This window comes from Danio rerio, chromosome 16 (assembly GCF_049306965.1).
Source record: "Danio rerio strain Tuebingen ecotype United States chromosome 16, GRCz12tu, whole genome shotgun sequence".
NCBI classification, from domain to species: Eukaryota; Metazoa; Chordata; class Actinopteri; order Cypriniformes; family Danionidae; genus Danio; species Danio rerio.
The window spans coordinates 10,121,465-10,138,915 of NC_133191.1; the positions used below are offsets into that span (position 1 = coordinate 10,121,465).

At 33.5% G+C, this 17,451-nt stretch overlaps 1 protein-coding gene across 3 annotated transcripts in view; it reads left to right on the forward strand.

Moving 5' to 3' along the window:
* The window catches only part of pip5k1ab (phosphatidylinositol-4-phosphate 5-kinase, type I, alpha, b), a 36,509-nt gene that overhangs the window by 10,157 nt on the left and 8,901 nt on the right, over positions 1-17,451 (forward strand). For all 3 annotated transcript variants that reach the window (XM_068213949.2, XM_021466679.3, NM_001089353.1), the window contains 11 exon segments: positions 3,769-3,803; positions 5,146-5,226; positions 7,718-7,848; positions 8,696-8,813; positions 10,858-11,010; positions 11,187-11,486; positions 13,420-13,643; positions 13,840-13,923; positions 14,000-14,048; positions 14,135-14,216; positions 15,936-16,097. In XM_068213949.2, coding sequence (XP_068070050.2) covers positions 3,769-3,803; positions 5,146-5,226; positions 7,718-7,848; positions 8,696-8,813; positions 10,858-11,010; positions 11,187-11,486; positions 13,420-13,643; positions 13,840-13,923; positions 14,000-14,048; positions 14,135-14,216; positions 15,936-16,097 — 1,419 coding nt within the window.

Below are 17,451 nucleotides of genomic sequence, written 5' to 3' on the forward strand. Positions count from 1 at the left end.
ACACTTTAATAGTTTGGAAAAATGTACAAGAAATGATATAGAGAGAAATAAGTCTGTTAGCAGAAACAGAAAATGTGCTTTCATTTCATTACAAGATTCTTTTACCATAAACCTACAACACCGAGCCATGCAATATATATCTTGTTAATAAAAATAATCACAATATTAATTAAAGTCAAACTTCAAGGAAGATGTTTATGCAATTGAAATGCATAAATAAATGGGGAAAAGTTAAAAACATGAATGGAAAACATCTAATTTATGGATATTTTTACAGTGTACTAACAGATGATATGCAATAGATTTGCTAAAGTATTTATCATTTTGTGTTAATATTAGTATAAAAATACAAAAATGTCTTTGTTGGCTCTGGTCTTTTAAGCAATATTAATGTAAATTATATTAAGATGACACTGTTTTTTACAAATAAGTAGTTTAATAGTTTTTACTAATTTATTGACTTTTTGACTTAAGGTTGTGTAAAATAAAATTTTCCTTAAATGCAAAACGTTGTATGGATTGTTTTTTTTCCTTCCTTTGTATATCTTAATGTCTTGGAATTTGTTCCTATATATAGAGTGGAGGAACTATGATGTCACCTTGTAGGCTAATCAGCTGCTAGCATAAAACTGGTTCCCTCAATAAAATCCCTATAGGATTTTCCCATAGGCTTTTCGAAGATTTCAAATAAAAAGCTCCGTGTTCAAACACTGTTCATTACGCTTACATTTTTTGTCCAGCCGGATAATCCTCACACGAAAATACAACTTAGAGCACTTTTGGATCTTAAATGCAAACGCAAGAATTGAAAAGCTAAAGTTAGGCTATAAACAGACTACAGTGCCTTCAGGGCGCTCGCGTGTGACGTCAGCACCACCCTTCCACAGACAACTTTTCTAGCTTATATTTAGAAATATGATCCATGACAGAGTTTTATTCTCTCTGTTTATTCTTATTATATTATAATCCACGCTATATATTATAAACAAATAAATAAGCAAAAACACATAGACCTACGTGGCTTTTGGATCTTTTTACGTGGGAAATACGTCTGTTTTGCTTTACAATTGTTGTAAAAGTTTTAAAACTGTATGCATAAATGTGCCTACATAGTATTATCATAAGACATATTTAAATAAGTGTATCGCTTGCGTGCACACAGCCCGCTTAGGTTAGTAACAGACGACAGAAATGAGGCGTGAGGGACAAGTCTTTTAAATGCCTGCAAATGTCATGATGGATTGAGAACAACATTTAATATTCTTTTTTATGTCACAAAGTAATAGCAGGCCATACAGTCACATATGCTATACATTTTATAGATGGGTGTAAATATTACAGTTATGATGGAGTTAAATGTGTTCAGTGTAAATGTGAACACAACACAATGTGTAAAATCACTTAATCACGTTAAAATTACAGTTAATATGTCTGTATTTTTACACATTTATTCACATATTTGTATTACTGAGAGCAGGAAAGAGATAGGCTGCACTGGTAAGCAGTATCTTCATAATATTGTTTAATTAAAATAAATGATCAAGAAATGAATCTGTCTCGACAGTCTTTACAAGTGAAGGAATTCTACACACAATATGAATTCACAATAAGAAAAATACTACAAACTATAAAATACTATTGATGAAAATACTTAAATAACAAACAAACACAGATGCCCAACACAAGTGAGTTGCACTCCAGACCAGCTCAGCTCAATGATTTATAATCGCATAACCAATTTAAAAAAATAAAGAGTGTGATGTAGCTGATGTGTTTTATGTCGTAGAATAAAACGTGAAAGTATCTTAAGTTTTTTTTTTTTTTTTTTTAGCCATGAAACTTATTTGAGCGATTTAACTGAAATCCCATTGAAAAAACCCACTGACTTTGGGACGAGGGAATCAGAACTGCTAAAATGCTAACTCGCTTCTGGGTTTTTGCATACAAAAATTTACGTCATAGTTCCTCCACTCTATTGAAAGTTGTATTGATGATCGATACATTTTAGGTATCGCATTGAAGTTGGAATTTCCAGTATTGTGACTACATTATTCTCATAATAATGTGCAAAAAACAAAACAAAAAACAAAATCAATGTTTATACCCTACATTGTTACTATAAATACAGACATTTGAAGCTCCTGTTGTTTTAGTTGGTTTTGATCAATGTTGTTTTTTGGGTGAATCATCTACTGGAGTGTTTCTCAACCACGTTCCTGGAGGACTGCCAAGACTACATGTTTTGGATGTCTCTTTTGTCTGTCACACCCTTTACAGGTCTCTCAGTCTCTGCCAAAGAGCTGATGATCTGAATCAGGTGGGTTTGGCTAAGGAGACATGGAAAATGTGCACTTGTGCAGAGCTGGTGATCATTCAGGTACATGGTTGAGAAACACTGATCTACTGTCACAAAATTTTCTGGCATTTTTTGTGATAACTAGATGAGGGATGGTGCATCCAGCCGGTTGTTCTAGCAGAATAAAGCCAGACTGTTGTTTAAAACTGATCAATGGATGCACAGTATCCTGCTTATAACACCACTAATTGCCACAAAACTAAACTGGTAGGCACAAAACATTGAACTTGCTGTAGTAGCATAGTTTACTCGCTTTTTAATTAAACGCGAAGCTTGCGGAACTAAAAAGTTGTCTGCCTGCACCCTACACTACATTATTGTTAATAATATTTTCACTAATGGTTAAGATGATTATCTAGATGAGCCTGTTTTATTTGTTTTACCAGTTTTTCTGGGAATATAATACCTTGCATTGTTGTTATTGTCCAATTAGAATCCAGAATTCCAGAAAGTCATGTAGTAATCATAATATTATAAATAGAGCCAGGTCTGTATATTTATTGGTGAGCATTATCTTTCTTATGTTTTATTTGCTTTGATAAACAAAACTATACATGTATTGTTCCATTCATACTAGAAGCTAGAGGCTACCCTTGCACATACACTGCACACATGCTAAGACATCCAGCTATCAAAGGGGCAAGTGTTTGGAGAAAATTAAGCTTTTCGACATTTTAATCAATTTAATTTATTGCGTCTCAACGTTATTCTGTTTTGAAGCTTTAGCTTTTCTGAAGGTTGAGTGTTTAGTTGTTTTTTTTAGTAATTCCTAATGTGGTGTACTAAAAAACTAAACACTGAATCGAAAGTGCACACAGTGTTGCCAGATGTAGCTGAATGATTCCAGCTCAAAAGTATCCAAAACCCGCCAAAATGCAAAAATACCCACCCACTCTTCTGTATTCACGAAAATCACGTCAGTGACAGATTTTAAGCAGAAAATGACAGATTGTAAGCATATGTATCAAACACAATAATTCAACATTAGAATTATTATCAGCATTGATGACCAGGACAAATCTAAAGTCTGTTCAAGTCCACCGTTCCAAGTCTATACAAAATTTTGCATTTTAACCAACTGTACAGCTACACAAAGCCTATTGCTGTTTTACCATATGTTTGAGAATAACAATAATAAAGACCCCCTCTCGTATTAACCTTTATTTTACATCTACAGAATCGTGAGAAAATCATGATCTTTATTGTAGGCAAAAAAATCGCGATTCTCATTATAGCCAGAATCGTGCAGCTCTAATTGAAACCTTTTGAATAGTAGTTTACAAGTCTACTTATTGGTCTTATAATGATTAGTAAATTAGGATGGTTCTGAGAAAATAGCAAGAAGTGTTATGAAGTTCATTTTCTAACATGTTTTTTTTACATGCTTTTTCTTTCTGCTTCCGTCTTTTAAGGGTCCAGCGGAGTTCGAAAGATGACTATTACAGAGGTAAGACTCAGGGAAATAATTTTTAATTGCTCTGTAAGTTTTAAAGAAGATGACTGGGCAGTTTTATCCTTTTGGCACTTAAATATTGCAAAGGACAAAAGATGTTCCAGTTCAATGAGAATATGCATTCCTTACAGAATTACCAACATTTAAATGAATAGTTCACCACAAAAAATAAAAGTCTGTCATCATTTGCTCAGCCATTCACTTTGAGTTTTATTCTTCCGTTGAAAACAAAAAAGTTATTTTGAATATGGAAACCTGTAAGCATTGAATTCCAATGGTTATTGGTTTCTAACATTATAAATGTCTCATCAAAATATCTTATTTTAAGAGGTATAAAACCTCTTAAGGGGGAGTAAATGTTAATTTTTGGGTGAACTATCCCTTTATATTTGTGTTTGAATGATCTTACTGAGGGAAAACACAATTCATAAACAGTCAGGCATAGGTTCGCAAATGGCACTATCTAACAAGTTTCTCAGTGCATACTTTGGTTATAATTGTTAATCTTTTATCATTATTAAACAGGTAGTTCCATTCCAATGAGCTGACTGAACAGTGTGTTCCAGCTGTTTTTTCTCCTTCCCTTGTTTTTTTTTTTCATTTCAGTTTCTCATTTGTCAGCCCAGTGTGTTTGGTCTTAGAATAGTATCCACATTTTCATCCAAAACTAAGCTACTTTTTTCTTTTCTACTGGACATTTGTAAAGGAATGTGAATGCATTCCTGTAGGCTAAAGTAAGGTTTACTTGCTGTTGGTTTGTGTTGAATAAACAGTCATGTGAGAAAGATCTTGAACAAGTCCAATATTGACAGAGTTATACACACACACACCCACACACACACACACGTACATACATGGCTTACAGGGACACTCCAGAGATGTAATGTGCTTTATACTGTTAAAAACACTTTATATATATATGGTGCTAACCCTAAACTCAACACTCACATTAAACCTGTGGCAAAATTGTAATGTCAAAAGATCTTGTTGAGTACAATTTTTAAGCGTTTTGAATTAATTCACCTTAGAGTACAACTAAGTCATACCCATTATACAATCATTATCAGGTCATTATACAACTTTGTATCCCTGTAAACAACATAACCTGTACACACCCACCCACACAGACAAACACACACACACACACACACACACACCACTCTCGTCATTAATTGAAAGATTCAGTTGTATCAAAGTAATGCGATGATGAACAGGAGTGTTTGTGATTGTGTTTGACTTGAGGAAACACCATGACAAACAGAAGCCTCCTGAATCGTGTCTCTTGACACAAAACCCCTTTTTTCTGTCACATTTTTACATCTGTCACTCTAAATAGGGGCCGGGATCATCTCAAAGTATGAAGAAAACCATCGGTCACAGAGGAGTTGATCCTACTGGAGAAACGACATACAAAAAGGTCAGCCTGCAGTCAAATGTGTCATCTGATAGTAACGCAGGGGCAACAGAGAGAAACTGTGCTAAAAAAGGCAGTTGAATAAAGGTGCTATTACAATTTCCTGGCCAGTGTTTTTTAGTTTCGTTGATCATTGTTTTTAGTTAAATTGTGTAGAAAACTTGGCTTGATTTATTTTGACTTGAAGAACAATGTTATTATTATCATCAGACATCATGTATTCGAATGTGTAAAAATGAGTCAATATAGATCATTAAAAATAAATTTGCACCTTTTTTTTTTGGAATGTAAAAATTATTTTATTAGGTTGTGTGGTTTATGTATAGTCAAGCTTGAAATCATTCATACTCCTGCTAAATTCTGACTTAAAGTTTTTGTTGAAATGTAAGTAAAAGCATATTAAAAAGTTCTGGCGTTGAATGGGATTTCTTGGAAAAACAATTGTTGTATATACATATATATATATATATATATATATATATATATATATATATATATATATATATATATATATATATATATACTGTATAGATAAAGTAAAAAAAAAAAAATATATATATATATATGTATACATATATATATATATATGTATATATATATATATATATGTATACATATATATATATATATATATATATATATATATATATATATATGTATACATATATATATATATATATATATATATATATATATATATATATATATATATATATATATATATATATATATATATATATATATATATATATATATATATATATATATRTGTATGTATGTGTGTGTGTGTGTGTATATCTATCTATCTATCTATCTATCTATCTATCTATCTATCTATCTATCTATCTATCTGTCTGTCTGTCTGTCTGTCTGTCTGTCTGTCTGTCTGTCTGTCTGTCTGTCTGTCTGTCTGTCTGTCTGTCTGTCTGTCTGTCTGTCTATCTATCTATCTATCTAACAATTGTTTTTCCAAGAAATCCCATTCAAAGCCAGAACTTTTTAATATGCTTTTACTTACATTTTAACAAAAACTAAGCATAGCACAACCGTATCAAAACCGTGACCCTAACAATGATACATATATATATATATAGAGAGAGAGAGCGTTTATGTATATACTGTATACATATTAGGGGTGCAATGGTTCAATCTACTCACAGTTCGGTGTGTATCATTGTTAGGGTCACGGTTTTGATACTGTTGTGCTATGCTTAGAAAAAGCCTACAGAACAATTCAAAGAACAATAAACGTATTTATTGGGTAACAAATACCTGACAGTGCAAAAGCTTCACACATATGACTGTAGATTTGCATGTTCTCGCATTAATTAAAGAAAAGTAGGGGATTTTAAAAATGTTATGTTCAAATAAATTGCTTAAGAAAATAAGCTTAAATTTCCCTTTTTCTATTTCACATCTTGACTTTACAGTCTTAACCAATTATGCAGATAATAATTGTCAACGCATCTTAATAATTAATAATCTTAATAATCTTAATAAATAATAATCTTAATAATGAGCACTTTTAAAGTGTTGATTACTTCTGTTTCCTTTGTGCTTGCATTACCAAAGCAACAACGCATTTTTATTTATGATTTCTATATGATTTTATGATTCCAGACAGCTCTGTTTCACGTAGCACCATTGTAGTGAATGAAACTTAAGCTAAGAGCTTAGCTCTTCTCTCTTAATTTAGCGGTAACAGTCAGTCGAGAAGAAAACTGCTCTTAGCAGACGGCGGGTAAACAGAGTGAATGTAGGGGAGTAATTGGGTGCGGAAGTACACCCACAAGGAGCTGGACTGAAACAGACCTGTTGTATGTCCGCGTCCGTATGGGACACTTCTGGGTCTGGACACGGACCTCGATCCTCTTTGATCCGCCAGTGTGACCACTGTTCTAGGCTACCTTTGCAAAAAAAAAAAAAAAACGTTTTTGTGTCTGTCTGAATTTATATTGAGTGTCTGTTGAAACACTGACAGCAATGCACTGTGATTTGGCATCACTTGCACATTTGTGCTTTATTTCCTTCACTTGCCATGCTGAAACACATAAATATTCCACACACGCATCGACACAGATTTACATACTAATAGGTGATTCGACAGGTCTTCTCATGGATGGGAAAGGTAATCGGAAGCGTACAAAAGCAGAAATGCTTTGTTGCAATTGTTTTTTATTAACAAACCAATATTAATATTATATTATAGTATTATATATTTATAATGCATATTCTGAACCGTGGATCACAGGGTGCACTGAACCGTGGGAAAACAACGGGACAATACTTTTTTTTTTTACCAAAAACAACTGCATCTCATAAAACATATATATAATCTCACACTGGTAATAATAGCATTTGTTTTACTGGAAATTATAGTTGTTGTTGTTTTTGTTCCCACTCCACCTACATTACTGTTAATTTAAAGGTTATTTCAAATAATCATTGTGGTGTGCTTGCATTTCTATCTCACGCATTCTTTCTCTGTCTGCAGACGACCTCCTCTGCTCTGAAAGGTGCCATCCAGCTGGGTATCGCACATACAGTGGGCAGCCTCAGTCAAAAAGCAGAGAGAGATGTCCTCATGCAGGACTTCTACGTTGTAGAGAGCATCTTCTTCCCCAGGTATGTGCAGGACAAGAAATGTGTGTTGAACTTCTCTACATTGATAGATTAGATGATCTAAAAAAAAAAAAAAAAAAAAAAAAAAAAAAAAAAAATATATATATATATATATATATATATATATATATATATCCAAATATATCTAAAATATAGATATATTTGTAGCTATTTAAATGAAATAAAATGGTTGTATTGACTTTTAAGGAAAATTTGTCTTTATAAATCAAGTGTGATAGCAACTAATAGTCATTCTGTGTTCACACCTCGTAATAGTGGGCATCTTGTCAGATTTTATATAGTTGATGTCAGAATTATTAGCCCTCCTTTTCCCCAATTTTTGTGTAATTGAGAGACTATTTTTTTCAACACACTTCTAAACAATAGTTTTAATAACTGATTTCTTTTGTCTTTGTCCTGATGACAGTATTTAATATTTTACTAGATGTTTTTCAAGATACTAGTATTCAACTTAAAGTGCAATTTAAAGGCTAAACTAGGTTAATTGGTAAAGTTAGGGTAATTAGGCAAGTCATTTTATAACAGTTATTTGTTCTCTAGACAATCAAAAAGTTTTATTGCTTAAGGGCGCTGATAATAATGACCTTAAAATAGTTTTTAAACTGCTTTTACTCTAGCCATAATAAAACAATAAAATACATTTCCCTCAGAAAACAAACTATTTAGGAAATACTGTGAAAATGTCCTGGCTCTGTTAAACATCATTTTGGCAATATTTGAAAAGGAAATAAAAATTAACATGAGGGCTAATCATTTTGACTTCAACTGTATATAATTTAGAAAGCCATAACTCTGTTTCTGTATTGACCTCCCTGTTTTCGTCCTACAGTGAAGGAAGTAATTTGACTCCAGCACATCACCATGGTGACTTCAGGTTTAAGACCTACGCCCCCATTGCCTTCCGTTACTTCCGAGAACTCTTTGGCATTCGGCCTGACGACTATCTGGTTAGATATAACACGCACACAGATACACAAAAAACACATCTTGAGATTTTTTTAAAAGTTAGTTTATAAAATAAAGGTTTGTGAGTAAACAGAGTAAGAAATTACTATTGACCCGACCCATTTAAATAAGGATTAACATAATAATAAATATTATTTATATTGTATTTATTTTTATATGATGGTATTAATAATATTCATATATAAATGCAGATCTTTGATAATCAATATTACATATCAGGGCTCGAAATTAACTTTTTTACTTGGTAGCACAGGTGCTCCCAACTTCAAAAATTTAGGAGCACCCACCAAAAATGAATGAGCACCGCTGCAAATTGTATTTTAAGGGACTTATTGTATTTTAAAACAACATCAATTAGGACTAACAAAAACCAGAAAGAACTATCTAACTAATGCTGAGATGACATTGATATTTGTGTGCAATAATTCCAAAATGTGTATGTCTAATAATTATAGAATATTAATGATGATGAAAACGACAATAATAGTAACAATGAATTACAATTGTCATCATCATGCTGCCTTGAACGTGCTTGAATGTAAGTTATCTGCTATAAAAAGTCTGTTACTTTATGGAAAATAAAGGTATAGTTTGCATCAAACAAAAATGAAGCATTGCAGTAAGAAATATTTATTTTGTACTGCTAAACAGCATATATATGCATGTCAGTTTAATAAATAATATTTCTGCTACAAAACAAACAAAAGATTATAATAAATAATTAAATTCAAGGCTGAAAGCTGCAAAACAGTCATCAGTAACTAAATAGAAAAATGTATATACACCTCAAGAAAGAATAGACAAAAGAAAGTAAGTAAAGTCTCACTTCTATCACTCTTTAAAAGTTTTGGTTTCAGTTTGTGTCAATTTAAATGTTCAGTCTGAGCTGATTTTCACTTTTCAGTGTTTGTGGAAAAGCAGGCGAGTCAGCCGACCCAATTTATGAGCAGGTTGAGCACCGGCGCAATACCGCTGTTTGTTATGAGCCGCAGTTTCAGTGTAAACTTAGTAAAGACGAGCTTCTTTGGCGATGATATGTACAGTATTAGATTTGACCTTTAGCGGACATTTGCGCTGAACACGCAGTGAATGCAGCGCATCGAGATTCGGGCACCTTCTCCGAAAAGCACGTACTCGATTGATCTCAGCTGGCGGATCAATATTCACCACGTCATGGCCAAAATGGTCGCAATTTCGAGCCTTGCATATTATTAGGTATTTAATAAAACTAGTTATATAGTATTAGTATGTTTTCATAATACTCACTGATGAAGCCATAAAATAATGTTAAATGGATCCTAGATTATATTTTACTACATAGGTGCACTACAATTGTTTTTTTTTGTTTGTTTGTTAAATTAAAACTCATATATTTTTAGAGATCAAATGTGGCAAAAAACAGTTATTGTAAATATAGTAATATTTCACATAAATACTGTTTTAATTAAATATAAAAATATATATATTGTTCCATCTAACAGTCATGCTATACGAGTTCATTGTCTTTAGAGCCTGCAGGCCAAAGTTGGCCCTTTGATTTTTCCCGTCATCCCATCTGAGAAAAGAGGGAGAATGATGGGGAAGGTTTCAAGACTAACTGAAATGTAATGTTTCAATTAAATGGTGTAAATGAATCAGATTTAGTTTAAATGTACATACTGTCACCTGGCAATGCAGAGGGTTTGGTGAGCAAATAAAGGCAAAGGCAGATTCTGCTTGATTAGTGTATTCAGCATTTAACTCCACTGTGTTATACATGTAATTGTTTTTATTACAATAAAAGTTAATACTTCATTAGTAAATACGATTTAAAGTTATGCTTTTCTTTATATTATAATATTGTTATGAAGTAAATTAGGAAATTACCCATGTCAACTTTAATGTAGTTTAGTTTGGTATATTTACCTTTGGCCCACGGCTCTCAATGATATTTTGGTTTTTGGCCCTTAATATGAAAAGGTTTGTGGACGCCTGCTTTAGAGACACTCCTGATGTGTTTGTTTTGTGTCTTCTTTCTTTCTGCAGTACTCGCTGTGTAACGATCCCTTGATCGAACTGTCCAATCCTGGAGCAAGCGGATCCATCTTTTACGTGACCAGCGATGATGAGTTTATTATTAAAACAGTCATGCACAAAGAGGCAGAGTTCCTGCAGAAACTACTGCCTGGGTACTTCATGGTGAGCAATAAGCACTTGTGTATTTTAGAATTTTTGAAAATGTGGACGACAACAAACTCTCCTTTTATAGTTCTGTATGTAAAAAGAACAAAATATTAAGAACAGAACAGTAATGCATGTTTTAATCCAAAATGACAGCTTTTGTTTATGATATTCTTTACTCTTTCCTCTCTTAGAACCTGAATCAGAACAAAAGAACGCTGCTCCCAAAGTTTTATGGCTTGTATTGCGTTCAGGCGGGTGGAAAGAACATCCGTATCGTTGTTATGAATAATCTGTTGCCTCGCAGTGTGCCTATGCACCTCAAATATGACCTGAAGGGCTCAACATACAAGCGGCGTGCCTCTCCTAAAGAGAGAGACAAGAGTGTGCCCACTTACAAAGACTTGGATTTCATTCAGGACATGCCAGAGGGCATCCAGCTGGAGCCAGACAACTACAATGCACTCTGCAAAACTATCCAGCGGGACTGCCTGGTGAGCATGCATGTCTGGGGGTGTGTGATATCGCATGCTAGTTTTAGAATTATAAATATGGTGATGATTTTGATTAGTGCTGTGCACAATATATAGCATTATTCAAACTTTGATGGTTGGTAAGAACTTTTTGTTCATTCTATTCACTAAAGTCTGTATTTAAAACAACAAAACAGTCTTTATTGTCACAGAAATCTTCCCAGAATTATTCTAATGATCTGATTGGTGCTCATGTGATGCATTTTTCAATATTCTTTGATTAATACATCAAAATAATAGCAGTTTTAAAATAATAATAATACAATAGCAGTCTAATATGTCTTTGCAGAATAGAAGTTAAGAATTAAGATTTCATATCTTGTGGGAATTATTATTTATTTTTTTTCTTTACCCTTATGTGAAAACCGTTCCTTTTCATTCATTCATTAATTTTCCTTTAGCTTAGTCCCTTATTTATCAGGGGACGCCACAGTGGAATGAACCACCAACTATTCCAGCATATGTTTTACGCAGCAAATAAAAGACAAATTAAGTCTTTAGGAACAGATTTTTCAAGCCAGGTGGCGCATTAGACTAGGGGCTCATCTCCTTTTTTCAAAATGCATCACAAACTGCTTGAGGAAACTGTTGTATTATGATAATTGGGGATGAAAATAAATTATGTTCACTAAGATGTTCTTGTGTTTACTAACTGTTTATTCAGTTAAACATGAATTTTTCTGTAGGCATATATAAGCTCGAAACAATGAATTTATTTGAATTGTTTTTATTACCTTAATCCGACTAAAGTCATAATTGAACTAAACAGAAATGGAATTAAGACATGTGGAGTATGCATATATTAGTGGCATTATTGAAGTTCCATCATGTAGGACTTTTCACCATATTTTCAGACAAGATCCACACACGCGGCAGTCAGTAAAGGACCTCACACAAACACGCACACACATCGCGAAATGCAGACTTTTTTTGCTTTTCATTTGGCATGCGTTATTGAATTCCTTAACACTCTCACCACTCCTTATTTGTGTCTAATAGCCCAGTTTGTCACGGGTGCATGAATGAAATTTTCATGAGTTAAAGTGAAACTGCCGAACTGCAGTTAAAGTCAGGCATCCTGCTGATTTGATTCAGAAGGGCACTTTTTTTGTCAGACGGCTCTCTGGTCAGGTATACATTCGTGCTAAAATGTTAAGGTGAAAGTTACTATAGCTTGCATAGAATAGACCCAGCTCCCAACGCAACTTTAAAAATAGATTAACGGTGATATTTATTTTTTTATCGCGCAATAAGAGTCTCGCGTTAACGCAGCACGATAACGGCCCACCACTAATCTATATTTATTGTTCATAGATAATATTTTTTTTGTTTTTAACTCTGTTTTCTTTGCCTTTTTATTTTCGTCTGGGCTGGGTGGGTATGGTTATTAATGGAAATCTCAGTTAATAGAATAGTCCGTTGATATCATCTTTTGTGACTATATATGTATGTTTGATTATTTGATAAAAAGATCACAAAAAAAAGAAAATCTTTCAAATAAAACTGTTTACTTAACCTTAAATTTTGAACTGTAGGTTTGCTAATAACATCAATTATAAATTTTCAATTGACCTTTATTTTAGGAATATCTTGCCTTATCGTATATTAATCTTTCATGTATTAAAGTTTTTGTTAATATATAAAAGGTAAAATGTGTTATTATCTATTATATTGATGCATATCAGTGAAAACTGCATTTTATACTGAAATTTATTTCATTAAATATGTTAAATACATTTTTGCACAAGAGTTTGGTTTGAAAGAATACTTATTTTAGTGTCACGATAAATAACACTGTCAGAGCAAATATGTAGGTGTTGATGTTTGTAAAACACAGGATAAGATTTTATTGTTTGCTATATTGTCTTTATTGGTCGATCTCTGTATTTAACAGCTGCTGCAGAGCTTTAAGATTATGGACTACAGTCTATTGGTGGGGGTCCATAATACGGATCTGGCATCTCGAGAGCGAGCAGGGGTGGTGGAGGGTGGTGGATCTGAGGGGACCGTGACACCTGACCACAGGAGACCACAGATTCAAAAAGCACTGTACAGCACCGCTATGGAGTCCATACAGGGAGAGGCCAAAGGGAAAGGAACCCTGGAAACAGAGGACCAGTTAGTCTTCATTTTATTATTCTATTCTTTATAATTATTATTACTCATCATGGTTTCTCTTTTAACAAACTTTCAACTCTTGTATTTCTTCTACCCTTCAATGCCTTGTATAGTTTATTTCTTTTAGTTTGTCTGCAGTATATGGTAGTCATTTTAACAACATTTCAGTTGGTTGAAAACACTGTTTTGTCCACAGATGGGGGGGAATCCCAGCACGCAACAGTAGAGGAGAGAGAATATTGGTTTATATTGGGATCATCGACATATTGCAGTCGTACAGGTGACTTGTCACGACAGTTGTATGTACAGGTTGTTTGTGACCATCGTTTAAATCTCTCCTTCACTTCTTCCTTTAGATTTATCAAAAAACTAGAGCATTCCTGGAAGGCCTTGGTTCATGATGGGGTAGGTCATCAGTTTCTTTACCACCTTTAAAAGCAATTATTGTGTACATTTTTCCTCACCACGCATTATGAACATTGACTTTTTAGGACACAGTCTCCGTACATCGGCCTGGATTCTATGCTGAACGGTTCCAGCGTTTTATGTGCAACACAGTTTTTAAGAAAACACGTAAGTGGATAGAGTTTACTCAAATAAAGAAAATGGCCATGAAAATGTCATCAGTTTCCATACGTTTACACCAAAAGCGGCGAGAGTGTCCAAGGTCGCTCTGGCCGTCCTGGCGACAACGCTGTCTGCCTTCAGCTCTGGCGGCAAGAGCGTCAAAACTTGCTACATTGATCTCGTATTTAAAAGAGCCGTTGCAGCATATCAGTTACATTCCTGCATAAAACATGTTTCTAGCATGAAAATGTTGCGCACTTCCTATCAAATTCATACACTGCAAAAAATGCTTTTCTTACTTAGATTTTTTGTCTTGTTTCTAGTCCAAATATCTAAAATGTCCTAAATTAAGAAGCATTTTCTAGACAAGCAAAACATATTGTCTTGTTTTAAGAAATAATATGCCAAAATGAAGCGAGTTTTTCCTTAAATTAAGCTAAATAATCTGCCAATGTGGTAAGCAAAAGAAATCTTATCACAAATGGAAAAACAAGATTATTTTGCTTACCCCATTGGCAGATTATTTTGCTTGATTTGAGGAAAAACTCGCTTCATTTTGGCATATTATTTCTTAAAACAAGACAATATGTTTTGCTTGTCTAGAAAATGCTTCAGTATTTAAGAATTTGTAGATATTTGGACTAGAAAAAAGACAAAAAATCTAAGTAAGAAAAGTTTTTTTTTGCAGTGTATAACATCAAAAGATCAAGTTGCGTGTGATGTGGCTTTGCTCTATTTATCCAATATGTGTCCATATGTCTGAAATATCCTGAAGCAGCTATGCTGTTATGTACTGTCACGTCGTGTGAGATACCCTTTTTTTTAGGATAAATATATATAACATTAATGCACATCAGTAACTCGCCAGTAACTTATTTAATGCATGTTCATGTCAGAAAACATTGTAAATAATTGGAAATCCGGTGACCACATTCATCAAACCCTTGGGAACAACTGGTCGGAACCAAAGTTCACAGGTCTGTGTTCTCTGAACTCCTATCAAGCGGTGGACGTCTTCATTCTGATTGCTTGTCGCCGAACCACGTCATAGCTCATTACCATAAAGTTGACTTGATTTCAACTCTCCTTGACGCCCACGCCGGCGAAGACGCGCCTCGCTGCTCCTCGCCACTTATCGCCGCCGGCTCTCATTGAACATTAATGACTTCCGGCTACTTTGATGCTCTCGCCGCTTTCGGTGTGAACGTACGGTTACACAATTTTATAACACTTTAAATGAGATTTCTGTCACTCCACCTTTACACAGTTGACAAATTGTAAGGATAATAAAAAATAATCAAGTGATTTGTTCTTTTGAAGAGACATAATTGCATTATTTGACAAGTAGATTAAATTAGGTCTATTGTTCACATACAAACATTGATCACCACGTATTAAAAAATAAATTTAAAGCACCATGAAGCAATAATTTAATAATTATATATACCATATGGCTTCACATTACTTGAATTATATCAGTTACTGGTATTACTTATACAATGCCTTTTGTGAAGCTTGAAAGTTATAGTAAAATGTGCTTTTGGTGAAGGTATGAACATCTTTCATGTGTCACTATGTTGTTTATGTTTTAAAAAAATAAACCAAAGTGTTGTGGATTTTGAGTAAATGACCATTTTCTAACTTCAGAGTTTCTGTGTTTATCTTTGCCATTGAGCTTTTAGTCTATTTCTGATGGCATCATTCAGCTCCTCTTTCTATTCTCAGTAAAATCATCTCCCTCAAAGAAGAGTCGAAGTGGCTGCTCGAGTGTTGTAAGACGCCTTCCGATGGGAAGCACTGCTTCTGCCCCCGGTAGTCAGACACTTGCTGATGCTAGACTTGTGTACCGTACTCACCTAAACCAGTCGGATTTAGAAGGAGAGAGTGGTGAGTAGCACAGCCAAACTATTAAGCTTGTTAATTGTCTTCATTCTTCAAACAAAAGTTGGTGTAATGAAGGGATGTCTAGTCCTGCTTCTGGAGGGTCCCTGTCCTGCAATTTATTTAATACTGTTTTATTTAACCAGAATAAAATGGGCAGAACAACTGTTTAAAAGACATCTTGAACATACAAACATATGTAAATAACTGTTACATAAATAACTGTTTAAAAATGAATCTTTTTGCTGACATTTCATTTAAAAATACACCAGCCAGATGGAGCTGCATACATAAAATCCTTCTTACATAATTCAATTAGAATAAAAGGAGCAGGGAGTATAACAGTTCGAAGGAAGAAATATTTCTGCACATTTTCACATCGTATAAGACAACACAGGGCTCAACAATAAGCACTGCCTGATGGGCCATCATTACTGGCCCGATTCGGACAGTGCTGTTGTCACTAAAGTTTAATTTGTCTGCGACTATTTGTCAATTGCGTGCATTTAAAGTTTGAGTTTTAAAATTTTTAAATGCTATCTTCTCATAATGCTTTTCGTTTCCTCTTGTCTGATTTGATGTTTTGAGCATGCTATTTTTTTCTGTTACCCGGTAACAACCAGTACATCGAAGAAACGGCAACATCAAATAATAAGGCTTAAAGAAAATGTCTTTTTCTAACGTCTTGGAAGCAGACATTTACGTGGGAACAATACAACAACAAAATAAAGTGACGTTTTGCACGATTTGCCGTCAATTTGACAAGTCAACCACCTTTTAATAAATAATTTCAAACTACATTAAAATACCTGCACATTTTCCATACTGCTTGTTTGTTTGCATAACACGCTGAACTTTGCTCATTATACATTTATAACCATTTTTTAAAATATTGAAATTCTAGTTTCACAGACATTATTTTCAAACATTATTTAAAATATGTGGCTAAAAATAGCTAATAACTTCTTAACTTTTAATTATTTAATTTTGTAATTTTTTGATGGGGCCAGTGAAAATTTTTAAAGGGGAAGTAAAGGTCTAAACCGCTCACCCGATTGTACCAGTAGAAAAAATCCTTAGCTGCAACAAAAATATAAAGGCAACATCTCCAAGTGTGCTTTATATATATATATATATATATATATATATATATATATATATATATATATATATATATATATATATATATATATAAAATAAAATTCCAGTGTTAAGGGTGGGTGATAGGACCAACGTTCTATTTCACTTTCATTTTGTGAAATAGTACTGCATTTTACAACATACTGCATTTCGTTGCCTTGTACTTATACATTTGTAATGACAAAGTTGAATGTAATCAAACATTTCAGAAATCAAATTT